Source organism: Sarcophilus harrisii, chromosome 1 (assembly GCF_902635505.1).
Source record: "Sarcophilus harrisii chromosome 1, mSarHar1.11, whole genome shotgun sequence".
Lineage (NCBI taxonomy): Eukaryota > Metazoa > Chordata > Mammalia > Dasyuromorphia > Dasyuridae > Sarcophilus > Sarcophilus harrisii.
The window spans coordinates 231,757,423-231,772,038 of record NC_045426.1 but is presented as its reverse complement, the minus strand read 5'-3'; the positions used below and the strand labels follow the sequence as shown (position 1 = coordinate 231,772,038).

Genomic DNA, 14,616 nt, shown 5'->3' with positions numbered 1-14,616 from the left:
GGCTTTGCTTTCCCTCCCCTTTCACAAATTAAATTAAAGCAAATCAAATCCATGACCCCTTTTTAAGCCTCTTCACATATCAAGTCCAAGGGCTTCTCCATCGCTTAGGTTGAGCTTTAAAGATCCACGCCACAGGGAGGGGGGGCAGGGAGGGGAACACGATAAGCGTGTGGATAAAATAATGGAGAAGGCCCAAAGCTAGGCAGGATGGGAAAAATAAAAATAAATAAATAAATAAAAGCCAAACGCTGACAGCCAGGGAGCCGAGTCCATGAAAACCTCGCTTGCAAATTAGAGACGGAAAAGAAAGCCATCATAAGGGAAAGAACATGTGCAAGGGCAGCGGCTGAGATCACAGACCTGGGCGGAGGGGGGGTAATTGGGGGGAGGAATTGGGGAATTGGGGGGCTGACCTCCTCACCTCTGATAGAAAATTAAGGAAAGCCTAAAGACTCACCTGGTTTAAATCTTCATCATTGAGCAAATGAGATTCCCGGGGCTTGAAGCAATTCTGACACTTGCTTTTGTTGAAGATGTTGGCCTGAAATTTCCGGCAAGGGTTCTCCTTCGCGGACATTTTTCGGGTGTCCGGCCAATCTCTAGAGCTGTCCTCTTTACTGGAAGGAAGAGGGGACGGAGAATGCCCCGGCGCCCTGACCCTCGCCCTGGCGGGTTCTCTTTCCCAGGAAGATCATCCAAGGAGCCCCGCGGGCAGGCGATGGGGACTCCAGAGGGAAGGAGAGGGAGACGGAGGCGGGGAGGGGCCCGAGAGAGCCCAGCACGGTTTCCTCTCAGTCGGGTTGTGCAATAATATCCTCGGATCGGCTGCGGGCTGTGGCAATCCAAGGGCTGGACGTCTCAAACCGGTCTCCACTCACTTTGGGGGCATCCCAATTTCCGAAGGCGCGAGGAGGGGGTAAGGGGGGGGCAAAGCCAAAGACATAAAATGTGGGCTCGACCTAGGCACTGGATCAGTCACCGAAAGAAACGTGCAAACCCATGTCTCTTGTCCCGTGAAAAGCAACCAGGCTGACCTACACCACTCCAGGCAGGGAGGGATTCCAGGGACGCGGCCGTAACGCCTCTCCCTCCGCGACCCGGTGGAGGCAAGCCTTGGGGGTGGGGACAGTCCCCCGGATAAGGCACGAATGCAAGGCGGCTGCGGGCACTGGGCCCGTCCGTATTTCAGGGCCGGGGATTTTCCATGCAGAAAAATCCAGATGGGAAGCAGCCCGGAGGAACGGGGTCCGAGGGCCCGCCGGCAGAGGCTGAACGGGACGGAGAAATACAACTCCCACCCTCCCCCCTCCCAAACCCCCCCCCACCTTCCCAGCAAGGGCAGCGCTGCAGGTGAAAAAAATGCCGGTTCCGGGGGGTCCCCCCTCAATTAAGCCACGATCCCCAGCCGCAGCTTCCCGGGGCTTCTCCGCTCGCACAGCCACCTCCGCGGCCGCCTCCGGGTTTTAGCTGGCCCATGGACGCATCCTCTGAAGCTACGACTCCTCGCTCCGACCCGTCTGCGAGTCCCGGGTTATCCAGGGAGAATCACTGCATGGCTCCCGGGGAAAGAGTCCTCCCCGCTGGCACCCGCCGCCGCTCCCCTCTGCACTCCCGGGCAGTTGCAAATGGTAGCCTGGCGTCTCGCGCGTTCCTGGGATCGGGCGAGAGAGGGTGGGAGTGGGGGAGGGGTCAGCGTTAGAAAAGGAGGGAGGGAGTTAGAAGGGGGGGGGAGGCAGTAAGGGCCGGGGGTAAATGGAGCCTCGCCCCTTCTCCGATGGACAGCCCGATCTGACCAATGAGGGTGGCCCTTGCTTGCTAACAAAGGAACCCTTTGACCAATGGGAACCAAGACGGGGGGGTGGAGAGGAAAGAAACCGAGTGAAAGCGCTCAAGAGGTAGGTAACTTTAAAAAAAAAAAAAAAGAAAAAGAAAAGAAAAGGTGGGGGTGCCGGAATGGGACACTCAGGCTCGGTGGATTGGTGAGTGAGTCCTGCCTTCTTTCCTGACAGCTGTTGGGAGTGGGTCGGGAGCCAAGGACCGGAGCGGGGCAAGCCTAGGGAAAGAAGGGAAACTGTGTTCTTGAGAGGAACGTTTGCAACTTCCCCACCCCACTGCATACTCCATCAGGGTGGGAAGGTAAAAGGCATGGCATGTCATGAGCGCTGCATTAATCATTCAGCAAACAGTCACCGAGCCCCTGCTGTGTCCCGGGCTCTGCGCTGGGGAAAGTCGCGCTGTACAGAAGAACGCCGTGTCTTTGCTGCCCCGCAAAAGTTCCCGGACAGGATCATGTGCAACCTGCTCAAGGCACTCCCCTGAACTCCAGGGGGAAATGCATGTATAGATTGAGCCCTTCTCCGCCTCACCTCACGTTCTTAGTACTCTTAAAACTAACGCTAAGGGCCTCCCTCCATCTACGGTCAGCCAGTGGATACAAAGTAACTCCCAACAAAGGCATTTTCTGAAATAGCACAGCATGAATGGTAGTTTAACAACAATAACAACAATGACGACATCCCTCCCGTAAAGCTGAATGCACTCCTGCAAATACACCAGAATGAACGCTTTATAAACTAGACAAGGAGATGGGCACTTGGGGACACTTGGGGACAAGGCAACTCAAGCTGATGCTGCAAGCTCTCCTATGGGGTGTCCTCATGCTGGGCTCCCTACTGGGTCCCCTGGGCCTGCTCCTCGGGCATCTCAGTTCCTGACGCTGGAACTCATTTCCCCTCGTGTGTCAGGAGCGATTCTGCTCGATCAGGTTTGGCTCCTGCCCTCTAATTTCGCCAGATTGTTTGGAAGAATTTCTTGCACCTCTTGGAGAAGTATGAAATTCCTCTGAGGAGTTGGGTTATTATAGGCTCACAGATGGAGCTATAGGATCATAGATATTCAAATGGAAGGGATCTCAAAGGTCATTTAATCCAACTCTCTTGCTTTCCCATCCTGCTTTTTGGAACCAGACAAATTCTGCCTCTAACAGGCGAATCAGCTGTATAACGCAGGGCAAATCAATTAGCCTCTCATTTTGGTCAAACTCAAATAAATATGGTCCTGCAGGTCTATTTTGACTTAGAAAGCCACAAATCAATATTGTCTATGCAATATTGTAATTTTTATTTACTTCATTAAAATTTTCATAATTATATTTTAATCTGGTTCTGACTACACTAGGGAATTTTGTAGACCATTAAGGATGAAGATTGTGTCTAGGTAACTCTCTAGAATGCTAAGTTGCAGAGAAGATGCTGACCTGCATTAGTGAAGGGAGTTTCTTCATCCAGGAGTTTTTTGTGTCCAGTCTTTATACTAACCCTAAGACTCTGTTACAAGCTATGATTAAGCCATTCTCACTTTTCCACCCTTTAAAATCTTCAAATAGGTCACTCAGGTTAACTTCATTGGTTGAAATATGGACAAAGTCTAAAAGAGAGGAGGGGGAGGGAGTATTCTCCCTCGGTATTCTCTTCCTTGATGAAATATATTCAGTCCTTGCAAATCATTTGGCGTACACTAAGTTATTGGTTATACAGGTTTGATCCAAGTACCTAATATATGCTATTCATAGTCTGAAAGACAACCTTGTAGATATAATATATAATGCATGTTTGATACCATATATAATGCATGGTTGCCATAATGGAATCATATAAATAAATATTATAGTACAAACATATTATATACATTCCACAATTATATATACAGGGCAATAAATACTAGAATAAACATCACAAAGCAAAAATATATGATTAGCATATGCAGAACATTGCGGCCAATCTGTACATCAATACTACATTGACATTGATGAAATATAGTTTGCATGTGGTTGTGAAACACACACAATCATCAATGTGTTTCATCTCTATATAAATAATCATCTCCTTCATTTTTTTCCCCAAGTAATGACAACTAAGTCTTTTCATTAAATAGTTCTGGCATTCCTACCATGATTTCCTAATCTTGTGGATAACTATCAACATAGACTTGTATGTTGATCCTAATCCTATGGCCCTAATCCTGAGCTTTTTGGTAGGTCAAGCTGGCTACCACAGTCTACTGTTGGTACACCCTATGAGTCTCTACAACTAATTCAACTCTGGACTACTAGGATTAATTTGCCCCCAAATCCCTGAGATGATTCTGCTCACTCAGGTCTGGCTCTTTTTAAAAGTTCCAGGGGAAGTAGTCCCCTGCCTTTGATCCAAAGAAGATCTAATGAACTTCAAAGCGTGCAGGGGATGTTGGATTTCCCTCTTTACCAGCAATGTCTTTGCCTCATCTTCAAATTAATTGTGTCTGCACTGAAAACTAGAGATAAGCTAGATTTAGACCTTTAAAAATGTAGCTAAGAATCTAAGGGAATTTCTTAGACATTCTATGAATGGAAGAAAAGGATTTCTAGAAACTGAGTTAACCCTCTACCATATGTGGTCTTTAAACTTAAGCATGCTATCCCCTAAAATCTCTATGTATTTATGGGATATTATTCATAAACTTTTGAAAAGATGTTTATATCCATCTTTCTTACAATATCACCTCTGTAAATATTGCTCTTGAAAATCTGGATGACTAAAATAATTCTCAACTGATAGATAGTATTTGGAGAAGCACAATGGTAGGGGTTGGATTACATTAAAGTACTTTAACTACTCAGGGTTTTTTTTTTAGAACTCTCAGGGAGACATACAGCCTTACTCAAAAACATATTATTTGTCTGTGAGTGTGGAGAGAAAATTGGGATAAGAATTCCCAGCGTTTATATGGGCTACATGATGTTGGTAGAATTGGTATTCTGTCAAGGAGTCATTCAAGGAATTCAACCAAGTATATTCCAAACAGAGGTGGGGAGAAGATGAATATGACATAATTGCAGAGAATAGAAAGTATACATAGGAGATTGTGATATACAACCTGAACTTTCTACAAACTCTGGATTTAGACTACAGGCTAACTAGAAGGCAGTATCTGTCAACTTAAAACATTACCTCCCCTCTCCACAAGTTGACATGAAGTAGAGACTTCATTGATCTGTTATCTTGTGAATTCCTTGCACATCAAGGTTTCTTAGCAGAACCCTATTACTTGGACAGAGATCTAGGCAACAAATTAGCATAATACTGGCACGCCTTTCTGTCAAAGATTTCTCTCTCTCCTCCTTCCCTCCTTCTCTCTCTCTCTCTCTCTTCCTCTTCTCTGTCTCTCTTTTTTCCCTCCCTCCTCCTTCCCTTCTTCTCTTCCTCCTTCCTTCTCTCTTTATTTCTCCCATTACTGGAAATACAATAGCCACTCACAGTCCTGATCCCCTTGTTGATCAACATAGTAGCTTTGCTCTGTTTCTAGCCTAAGCCAGTTTGCTTCTCCTTAGCAACTCCTTAATCATGGGGGCTCACTACTTTGGTGCCAAATTTAGAGCAGACTTTGACTTGGCCCACTGCAGTTCACACTCCTAAACTCAAGCAGTCCAATAGCCTCAGGCTCCCCGGTAGCAGGGATTCTGAGAGTATGCTACCACACACAACTATCAGAGATTTTCTGATCCAAGGTCTCAGCTAGTTAAAAAGTCTCTTAATACACATTAGTTATAAATCTCTATAATGGAAACTATTTCCTTCTCCAAATTCTAGGAAATGTAATGGGAAATAGAGGAAACTCACCCATTTACCACCACCAATCTCCCTCTTTTTCTTTTTTTTAATTTAATGGTAAGCTTTCAGGAAATTGTACCTCTGGGTAGGAAAAAAAAAAATCTAATCTTAAATTGAAAAGGAAATTCCAAAAAGAATGGTGTGACAGTATACAAAACCAGGATAATGGTCCAACCTAGATTCTTTCATTGCAACACACATGATATAGTAAGGTGAAAGCCACGGCCAGTCTTATAACAAGTATATCTTATACACGGTATGTATGTATTTAATGATTCTTATCCCTGTTTTTCAACTATATAGATCCACAGAGAAACTAATTTTTTTTTTTAAATGGCAGTCTTCCTCTAGTTCTTTTTATATGACATGGTTATTAATGTATATAAGAGGTCTCCAAAGGGAGATAAAGACTGCGGGAAGAAGCTGGTATGTAGAGGATCTGTACCTTAATCATGGTCCTATCCCCAATTAACTACACTGGAGACAATGGGAACTCTTCCCACTACCATCCTGACTGAGATCTAAGGCTCTCTCCCTTGGTTGAATTAAGTTATCTCACTGCCAATAGGAAACCTCATTCCATCATATCATCTGATATATTCTCACATGTATATTTTTTATTCTGGCTATCTATTTACAAAAATGGTTTCATTAAAGGTTCTCTACATGTATTCATTGTAGAAATGTTATTTAGTGAGAAAGTGAGTCAAATCATGTATGTATGCTTTCACTTAGAAATTACTTCTCAAAGACTAACAGTTTTTAAGGGAGTAAATAGATTAATTCTAGTCTAGTACCCACTGTGTCTCAGGAGGGCAAAAATAACTGGAGAAGAACTTGGAGAAGAGTGGGAGGGAGGAGATTCTAGAGATGTCTATTCTTGACTCCCTGTGAGTCACATCTAGATACACATATGTGGACATATATAACATAGATGAGCAAAACACTGCGTATCCCCATACATTCTTTACATGATCAATTTATACCTTATTATGGTATGTGGTGTAAGATAACTGATTTAAATCTGTTTTCTGCCTAGCCACCTTTTAGTTTTCCTACTAACTTTATTAAAAGATAAGTCCTTATGATAATTTGAATTCTTGGTTTTATTACCATCAATCTGGTTTAGTGCATCTGCCAAGATGATTTCCTGGAGTGTGGCTACTGCTTTTGCTATAAATTCTTAGAGCCACGGGTGAGAATTGGATGAAAGTGAATACCAAAGGTGGATGAGCAGCCCTGAAAAAGGCTCAACAACCCTTCACACCAGAGGTGTTAATTCTCAATGATACCTTTTACACCATTTCTAATGCAAGTTATTTTTGACAGCATGTTATTGAAAATAAAATGCTATAGTCCTTGTGGTTTTGTTGCCCTAATTGGCTGTGTGAAATTTTAGTTATTTTCAAATTATCTTGTTCCATGATTCATAAACCATTTAGCACCACCAGGAGAGTATTAATATTTAAAAGATGGTCTTTGTTGACCTGTGACCAATTTGGGATTATTGAAAACACCATGTATTTCCCCAGATTCAGTCCAAATATTTAATTCTAGTAATTGGTACATAATATGTGTTGATGGAATAATTGAATAAGTTGAATACGCATATTGTAGTTTGGACAATATACATTTTTGATCCATGTGGTTCTTCTTGTATGGATCGCTAACATTTCTTTTGAGTGATTCTTCATCTCATTAAGGGACCCTTATAGTATTCTACAGGTAGGTCACACCAGGACCATCTGAAAAATTTCATTGTCTATAGAAATTCCTTTTCTTTTTGGACATTGTACAGGACATCTTCCATGACACTGGTAAAAACCTTTGGCAAGTATCTATCTCCCTGTTTTGTTTTGGTTTTTTGCCTAACTTGATCTTGATACTCAAAGGATCATTTGAGAACGCTACCTCTGTGGTTACATTTATCAAAGAATCATATATCATTTTAACAAAGAGAGGCAATATGATGTAGTTGTTGTGAGGAAAATGCTTTAGGAACTTCAAAATATTAAACAGATGTGAACTATTATTAACACATGCAAAAGAAAAAAAGTTGATACAGCTTTCAAAGCTGCATTTTACCCTCCTGGGTTAAATGCTATTTTGTAATCAACAAACAAGGAAAACAGTAGTCTTCTATTTTTTATATCTCTTAGTTAATTGTATAAACATGTGGTCTAGTGTAGAAAATCATTTTCAAGAGCCTTCTTTTTTTTCATACAAAGTATTCTCATAAAGATTTTCTAGAGATAAGATGCCAGGTATATGGATTAGTAGTTAATAATAGTTTGATTCATTTCCATAATAATGCCACCTGGGATCTTTTCCATTCTTTTGGAATCTTCCCATCTTTGAAAGATTTTGAAAATCAATCCTTATTTACCTTTGAATTTGTTACATCCAGCATGAATTTCTTTTGCATATTTTTGTTCATCTCTGGTAATCCTTTCACATAATATTTTGCAAATAAGTGTTAGAGGGAAAACAATCTGGCATAGGCAGTGGCAGGAATGGCCAGCAAAAGTCACTAGTTCTGTCCCATCCTCTCTAGAGTTACTAAGTGCCTCCTTGAAGCTTATCTGAGCTCAGGATAATTAACTGCCAGACACAACCCTTAGCGTGAGTTGTTCAGAGAATATTCCTGCTCTCACTGATAGTGTGGCAATCCATGGGAAATTTTACCCCTTTGTGTAGGGAGAAATTTTCCCTTGATATTTGCTTTACATTCAGCCCTCATTAAAAACTTTGCTATTTGATTTATGGATTTTTTGGTCTGTTGTTATATACCCTATCATGAATAACAATAACAGTAATAATAATTAAAACTTTTATTGCATATTCTGGAATCACTCTCTCAACTAACAGAGATTTCGGTTCCCAGAGTATGATGCCTACCTTTTACCTCAGAATTTTACAAGTAACACTGAGGGGTTAGAAGATTTTCTAGTACTATCACTTATGAGCCTCCATCAGGTACATTCTCCCAACATCATTTGACCAGTTAATATCTCCCTAATAGTAAACAACCAATTAATATAATTTTTAAAAAACAAGACTATATATTTACTGAGAAAGTATAGTGAATACTGAAATGCTTCCAAAATAGGAGCACATTTTCTGCTCTAGGACTTTGGTCCTTGTGAAAAGGAAGCTCAAACTTAGTGGTTGCTACCAAACGTTCACCCCACCAACTGTACTTCCAGGTGTGTGGCAAGGCTGATGGATTAGCGGTTTTTTTGCTTGTCAGATATGGTGTCTTGACTGCCAGATTTATTCAGGCAGGAGGCTGGCTCCTCATCTGACTGAGATCATACAGCTGCCAGCAGACTTTGTTACCAATCCTTGTTGTTAGATCTCTGATCTTCTGATCTCTAGAATTTGAATGTTCGTAATCTAGTCCCTTCTTTTTCTGGTATGCATTCATTCAAGACCAAGAAGAAACAGAGGTATCATGACTTCATAGAAACAAAACAGCCAAGGAGGGAGGAAAAGAGAAAGACAGAGATAGAGACTTAGAGAGACAGAGACAAAGAGAGACCAACAGACAGACAGAGAAATCATCTGTATGCACATGATACATCTGTATCAGTTCTAGTTCAACAGCCAATTAAAAATCTTTTAGTTATTTTGTAAGAAAGTTAACAGAAAATGGTCACTAGATACTTGTAAGTGCTTTGATATTGGGGCTAGAAGTGAGGAAGGTTTCTTTTTTTTAATGTTTCCAGAAAAGCTAACCAAGTTTTCATGTGCATATGGCTTATGTTCTAAGAACTAGTTGGCTAGTCCCTCCATTATACTTAACAGCTTTTAAGTGTTTGTTTTTCAAAATGCTTTTGTTTTATTTTTTATTATTTTCATTAAAGATAATGAGGTTATTTTAAAAAATTTATAACCATGAAGAACAATATACTACAAATACTTTAAAGCTTTTCTGTCATGTAAGAACTATATTAAAAGAATTTGTACTCTGAATATGTGTTGGCTGCCATGTTTCTTCATTTGGTAAAGAGAACAAATGTTCTAGGCTTTGTTATGGTGACTTGTTTTATATGTTAAACTTTTCTAGAACATGGTAACAATCAGCATCGATATTTTAAATTTTTATCAGTTTCTCATTTTTCATAGTTAACTTGTTCAAATAGGCAAGTTTGGAGTTGTCATCATACATTATCTTTTGTCTTATCTTTTTTACATTCTTATTTGGTGTTTATTTCATTCCTTAACCTAAGCAGTCCAATGATCTGCTGGCACAGACTGATTTTGAAATGACTACACTATAAATTTTTAAGATAAAGCCATTTTCATTTTTTTGTGGTGGTGTCCATTTAGAGCTAGAAAGCTCCTTAGAGATCATCTATTACAACTGTCTCATTTTACAGATGAGGAATCTAAAAATCAGAGAGATCAAATACCTTGTTCAAAATCAAGCAGATACTACCAAAGTTAGGATTGGGCTTTACATTCCATGTTCTTCCCATTATAACCCTGACTCATTTAATGTTTATTATTTTGAACACCTACTAGCCCTTTTCTTGAAGAAAGTGTTCCTGATATATTACTGACATGAAATTTCTAAATAATCAGCAAACTTCATTTTTTCCTTTTTTATTCTCAAACTACATTTTCCAATATATTTTTCATCATCCCTCCCCATCAGTATATCTTTACAATTAAAAAAATCACCAAGTATAAAAATATATTTTGACTTTATACTTCTGACTTTCTGTATTTTTACATGTTGCAGCTATATTATCACATTTTCTAATAACCATACCATATACCAAATGCTAATAACATTCTAAAAGCTGGTAGGAGTAGGAGGAAGAAAAAGTTTAGAGAAAATAAGAGGATAGAATCCCATATATCCAATACTAAAATACTAAAAAGGGTTTGGACTTGTTTCATTCAAGAGTTATAAGTTTGAACTTTTTTTTCCCCAACAGTATTTAATTTTTCAAATACATATAAAGATAGTTTTTTAATATTTATTTTTGTAAAACTTTTGTTCTAAATTTTTCTCCCTTCCTTCCTTACTTTCCATCTCCCCAAGATAGCAAACAATCTGATATAGGTTAAATATGTGCAATCCTTTTAAACATATTTTCATATTTGTCATGTTGTGCAAGAACACCCAAAGAACTATAAAACAGTGCATACCTTTTGATCCAACAGTGTCTCTACTGGGGTGAATATCCCAAAGAAATCATGAAAGAGGGAAAAGGACCAAATGTACAAAAATGTTTGTAGCAGCCCTTTTTGTAGTCCCCAGAAACTGGAAATTGAGTGAATGCCCATCAGTTGGGAAATGGCTGAATAAGTTGAATATATGAATATAATAGAATATTATTATTTTAGAAATGATGAGCAGGCTGATTTCAGAAAAGCCTGGAAAGACTTACATGACCTGATGCTGAGTGAAGTGAGCAGAACCAAGAGAATATGGTATACAGTAACAAGATTATATGATGATCAAATGTGAGGGACTCGACTCTTCAATGAGATGATTCAAGCCAGTTCCAATAGAGTTGGAATAGAAAGTGCCATCCTCATTCAGAGAGAAAACTACCGAGACTGAATATGGATCAAAGCATAGTATTTTCACCTTGTTGTTGTTTATTATTGTTTTTTTCTTTTTATGTTTTTTTCTTTTGACCTGATTTTTCTTGTGCAGCATGATGAATATGGAAATATGTTTAGAAGAATTGTACATGTTTATTGGATTTTTTGCTGTCTTGGGGGAAGGGAGAAGGAAGAAAATCTGGAATACAAGATTTTGCAAAAGTGAATGTTGCATGTATTTGGAAAAATAAAATATTATTTTAAATTTTTTTATTATTAAATTTTTAAAAAGAAAGAAAAATCAGACCAAAAGGGGAAAAAACCACAAGAAAGAAAAATCAAACAAACAAATAAACAAAAAGATGAAAAATTTATTAATCTTAAACTTTTAACAGAATCTTCTAACTGTAAGATCTGTATAATTGAGCTACATGGTACCACTGAAAGCTTTGGAATTTGAGATTGTGGGATCCCTGGTGTGAAATCCCTGGTTCTGCTTGTTGAATCTTAAAGGATCTTGGGAAAAGAGCTACATTTAGACAATCCCACAGGTCCTCTGAGATAACATCAATATAATCTGGTTCAAAGGCAAGGAATGAACAAAGCAAGTGGACTCTAAAGGTTCCCTTCCAAGCCTAGCTCTACAGAGAAAGATCTAGAGTTTTAAGTTCCTGATATCTCTTCCCAGCCATGAAAGAATTTGTTTAGCAATGGCTGGGCAGTACAACTCCCTTTCTTTCCACATTGACAAGCCTTCATTCAGTATGTTTGATAAGCCTCAACCTATATAATCACTGTTGAGAGTCCTCCTTCCTCCCCACCTCAAACATACACACAACATACAGCTCGGGCCCCTATCTGGTTTGATTAATCCCAACCTTTTGCTTCCCCAAACTTGGCTGGCCATTGGGATCTAGTCATACATGCTTGCCTCTAAATACCTGATATAGGTAGGTATCACATGCATGGCTTGGCAAACCCACCATAGATACTCTATCATGTTTATCTAGTGACTGTCTCTGTGTAGGAGAATTAAAGCCTGCCACTGGAAAGAATAAGGTTTATTGTTCTGTCACAGATAAGAGAAATAGCAAATGCCTGGATCCATCTGAAGAGGGATATCTATAGGGACTTCACTTTAATTTAGCTGAGCCACTTTCAAGGTAGTTAAGGATTTGCCCAGAGTGCACATAACAAGGACACCTTTCTTTAAAATAGTTTCTCCTCCCACTTACAGCCAAATGAAAGAAATTTCTCCAAGGGGAATCTGGTTCTTTTTAAAATGCAAATGATCCTGAGAAGGGAAGTACATTAGGTCATTAACACTTTAGTGTGAATTAGATTTCTACAATGGATCTCAGACTTTATCCAGTATACTGGGCTCACTTCATAGATTAGGAGAAGTCCAGAAAAGATAAAATGATTTACTCCTTAGTGCTAGAGTTGGAAATATAATTTAGCTTTCTTGGATTCTAATTCAAAGCACTTTCCCTTTTACTATGTTGTCTCTCCCCAGATCTTTTTCTTCTTCCACTGTGAAATGAGTTTGGAGATGTGAACTGTAGTCTGGGATGACCACTTTTGTTCTGTGGTGTTTTTATTTGGAGTATTTTTTTTTTTTTTTGGTGGGGAGGAAAATTAGGGGGGAAGAGAGGGTGGGAATTGGAAGGATTTAGGGAGGATTTGGTCCAGACCTGTAACTTCCTCAGTATAAGACGGGTTCTGCTATGGAAACTCCCTCCATCAATGTACATCAGTTAACTTTTCTGTAACTTATAGTATGACCCCCAAGGTCATCCCTCCATCCACCATGTTATCAGGCTATTTGAGATAAAGTCTCTATTCCCAAGGGAAATAATACACTACATAATCTCTACTGTCTTGAAAGATCATTCCAGGCACTTCTGGTAAACTGAAAAAGATACTGCTGAGGTCATGATGAGAGAGTTTTCTAGTGGGTTCTGCTGAGAACACAAGGAGATATCTAAACATTAGACACTGAATGTTCCTTCTCCTCCTTTGTACAATAGGATCATGCATATACAGTTGAAATTTTGATTTCCAACCAATGGAAACATCCATTATCTTGAGTTCTCCTTCTTCCCCTCTCAAGATTCAGTTCTTTCTTTCTCTCCTGTCTCCCAAACTTCCCAGAGGGCCATAGATAACTTATGTTTTTTTTTTTTCTTTTTTTCTTTCCTGTTGTGTTAAATGTAAGCTCAAGTTACAGACTTGAGTCAGAGCTCAGCACCATACATAAACACATATATAAGTTATGGTAGGTATCTAACAGAGAACATGAGTAAGAGTCCACCAGAGCCCAAGTATAGCAGCCCAGGAGTTCAATTGACAGCATCCTTAAGTGTCAAACATTGTTGGACCCCACAAAACACTAAGAGACCAATCAAAGAACAAGGATTGGTATTAAATGACCCTTTATTGCAGAATAAGAAGACACACAAGTCATACTTTTTTATTTTTTAAATCCCCCAAACAGACCAGAAGAACAGCTTGGTTCATTAAATGACATCCTTCCCCCTAGAGCAGAGGAGGCAAAATTTCAAGTTGCTGGGTGTAACTTCTAGGAGTTCATACCACTGCTACTCCCTGCTCCCTCCTACTCTAACAATTCGAAATATGTAGGGACATCCACAGGCCTCTAAGTGAAGGATAAATGGGCCCTCTATAACAGTTTAAGTCTGATTTGATCTTCAAAAAGGAACCAAGATGAGTTACAGGTAAGTGATTGTATATGTTATGACTACCAACCAAACAATTTAAACAAACCCATGAATCAGGCTTCTATTTACATTTCTACTGTAAAATGTAATACTGTGTTTAGAAGAAGATATTCTGTTTCAATTGAGACCACTTTAGGCAATGAGCAAATAAAAATTGTGTTTGAATTTCCATTGATATGTCTGAATTCTACACATCTTGTATTTCATAGCAGGGAAATTTTCATTTTAAGAAAGGAGGGCAACAGGTTTGATTTCAGAAAAAAAAAATTGAAAACATGGCAAGACCTATATGAACTGATGCAAAGTGAATTAATAGCAATGTTGTAATGATGATCAACTGTGAAAAACTTGTAAAATTTGATCAATGCAATGACAAGACAATTCCAAACAACCCATGATTAAAAATGATATCTATCAGAGAGAGAAAACTAATAAATTCTGACTGCAAAATGAAGTATGATTCATTCTTTCTTTCTTTCTTTCTTTCTTTCTTTCTTTCTTTCTTTCTTTCTTTCTTTCTTTCTTTCTTTATCTTCCTTCCTTTCCTCTTTCCATTCTGCTCCTCTTTCTTCTTCCTTCCCTTTCTTCCTTTCTCCTTTCCTTTCTTTATTTTTTTCTTTCCATCCTTTCTTTAATTGTGACATGTCTAATATGGAAATATATTT

General features: G+C 39.3%; 1 protein-coding gene across 9 annotated transcripts in view; it reads right to left on the bottom strand.

Annotated features, from left to right (window-relative positions):
* Positions 1-1,724, bottom strand: part of MPRIP (myosin phosphatase Rho interacting protein) — a 223,608-nt gene extending 221,884 nt beyond the window's left edge. For 3 of the 9 annotated variants that reach the window (XM_031938247.1, XM_031938244.1, XM_031938238.1), the window contains exon 1: positions 458-1,719. In XM_031938247.1, coding sequence (XP_031794107.1) covers positions 458-577 — 120 coding nt within the window. In that variant the 5' untranslated portion in view covers positions 578-1,719. Of the gene's footprint in view, positions 1-457 lie in introns of all 9 variants that reach the window. The other 6 variants (XM_012542817.3, XM_012542816.3, XM_031938253.1 and 3 more) reach the window with 5 other exon arrangements.
* Positions 1,725-14,616: the final 12,892 nt, after the last annotated feature.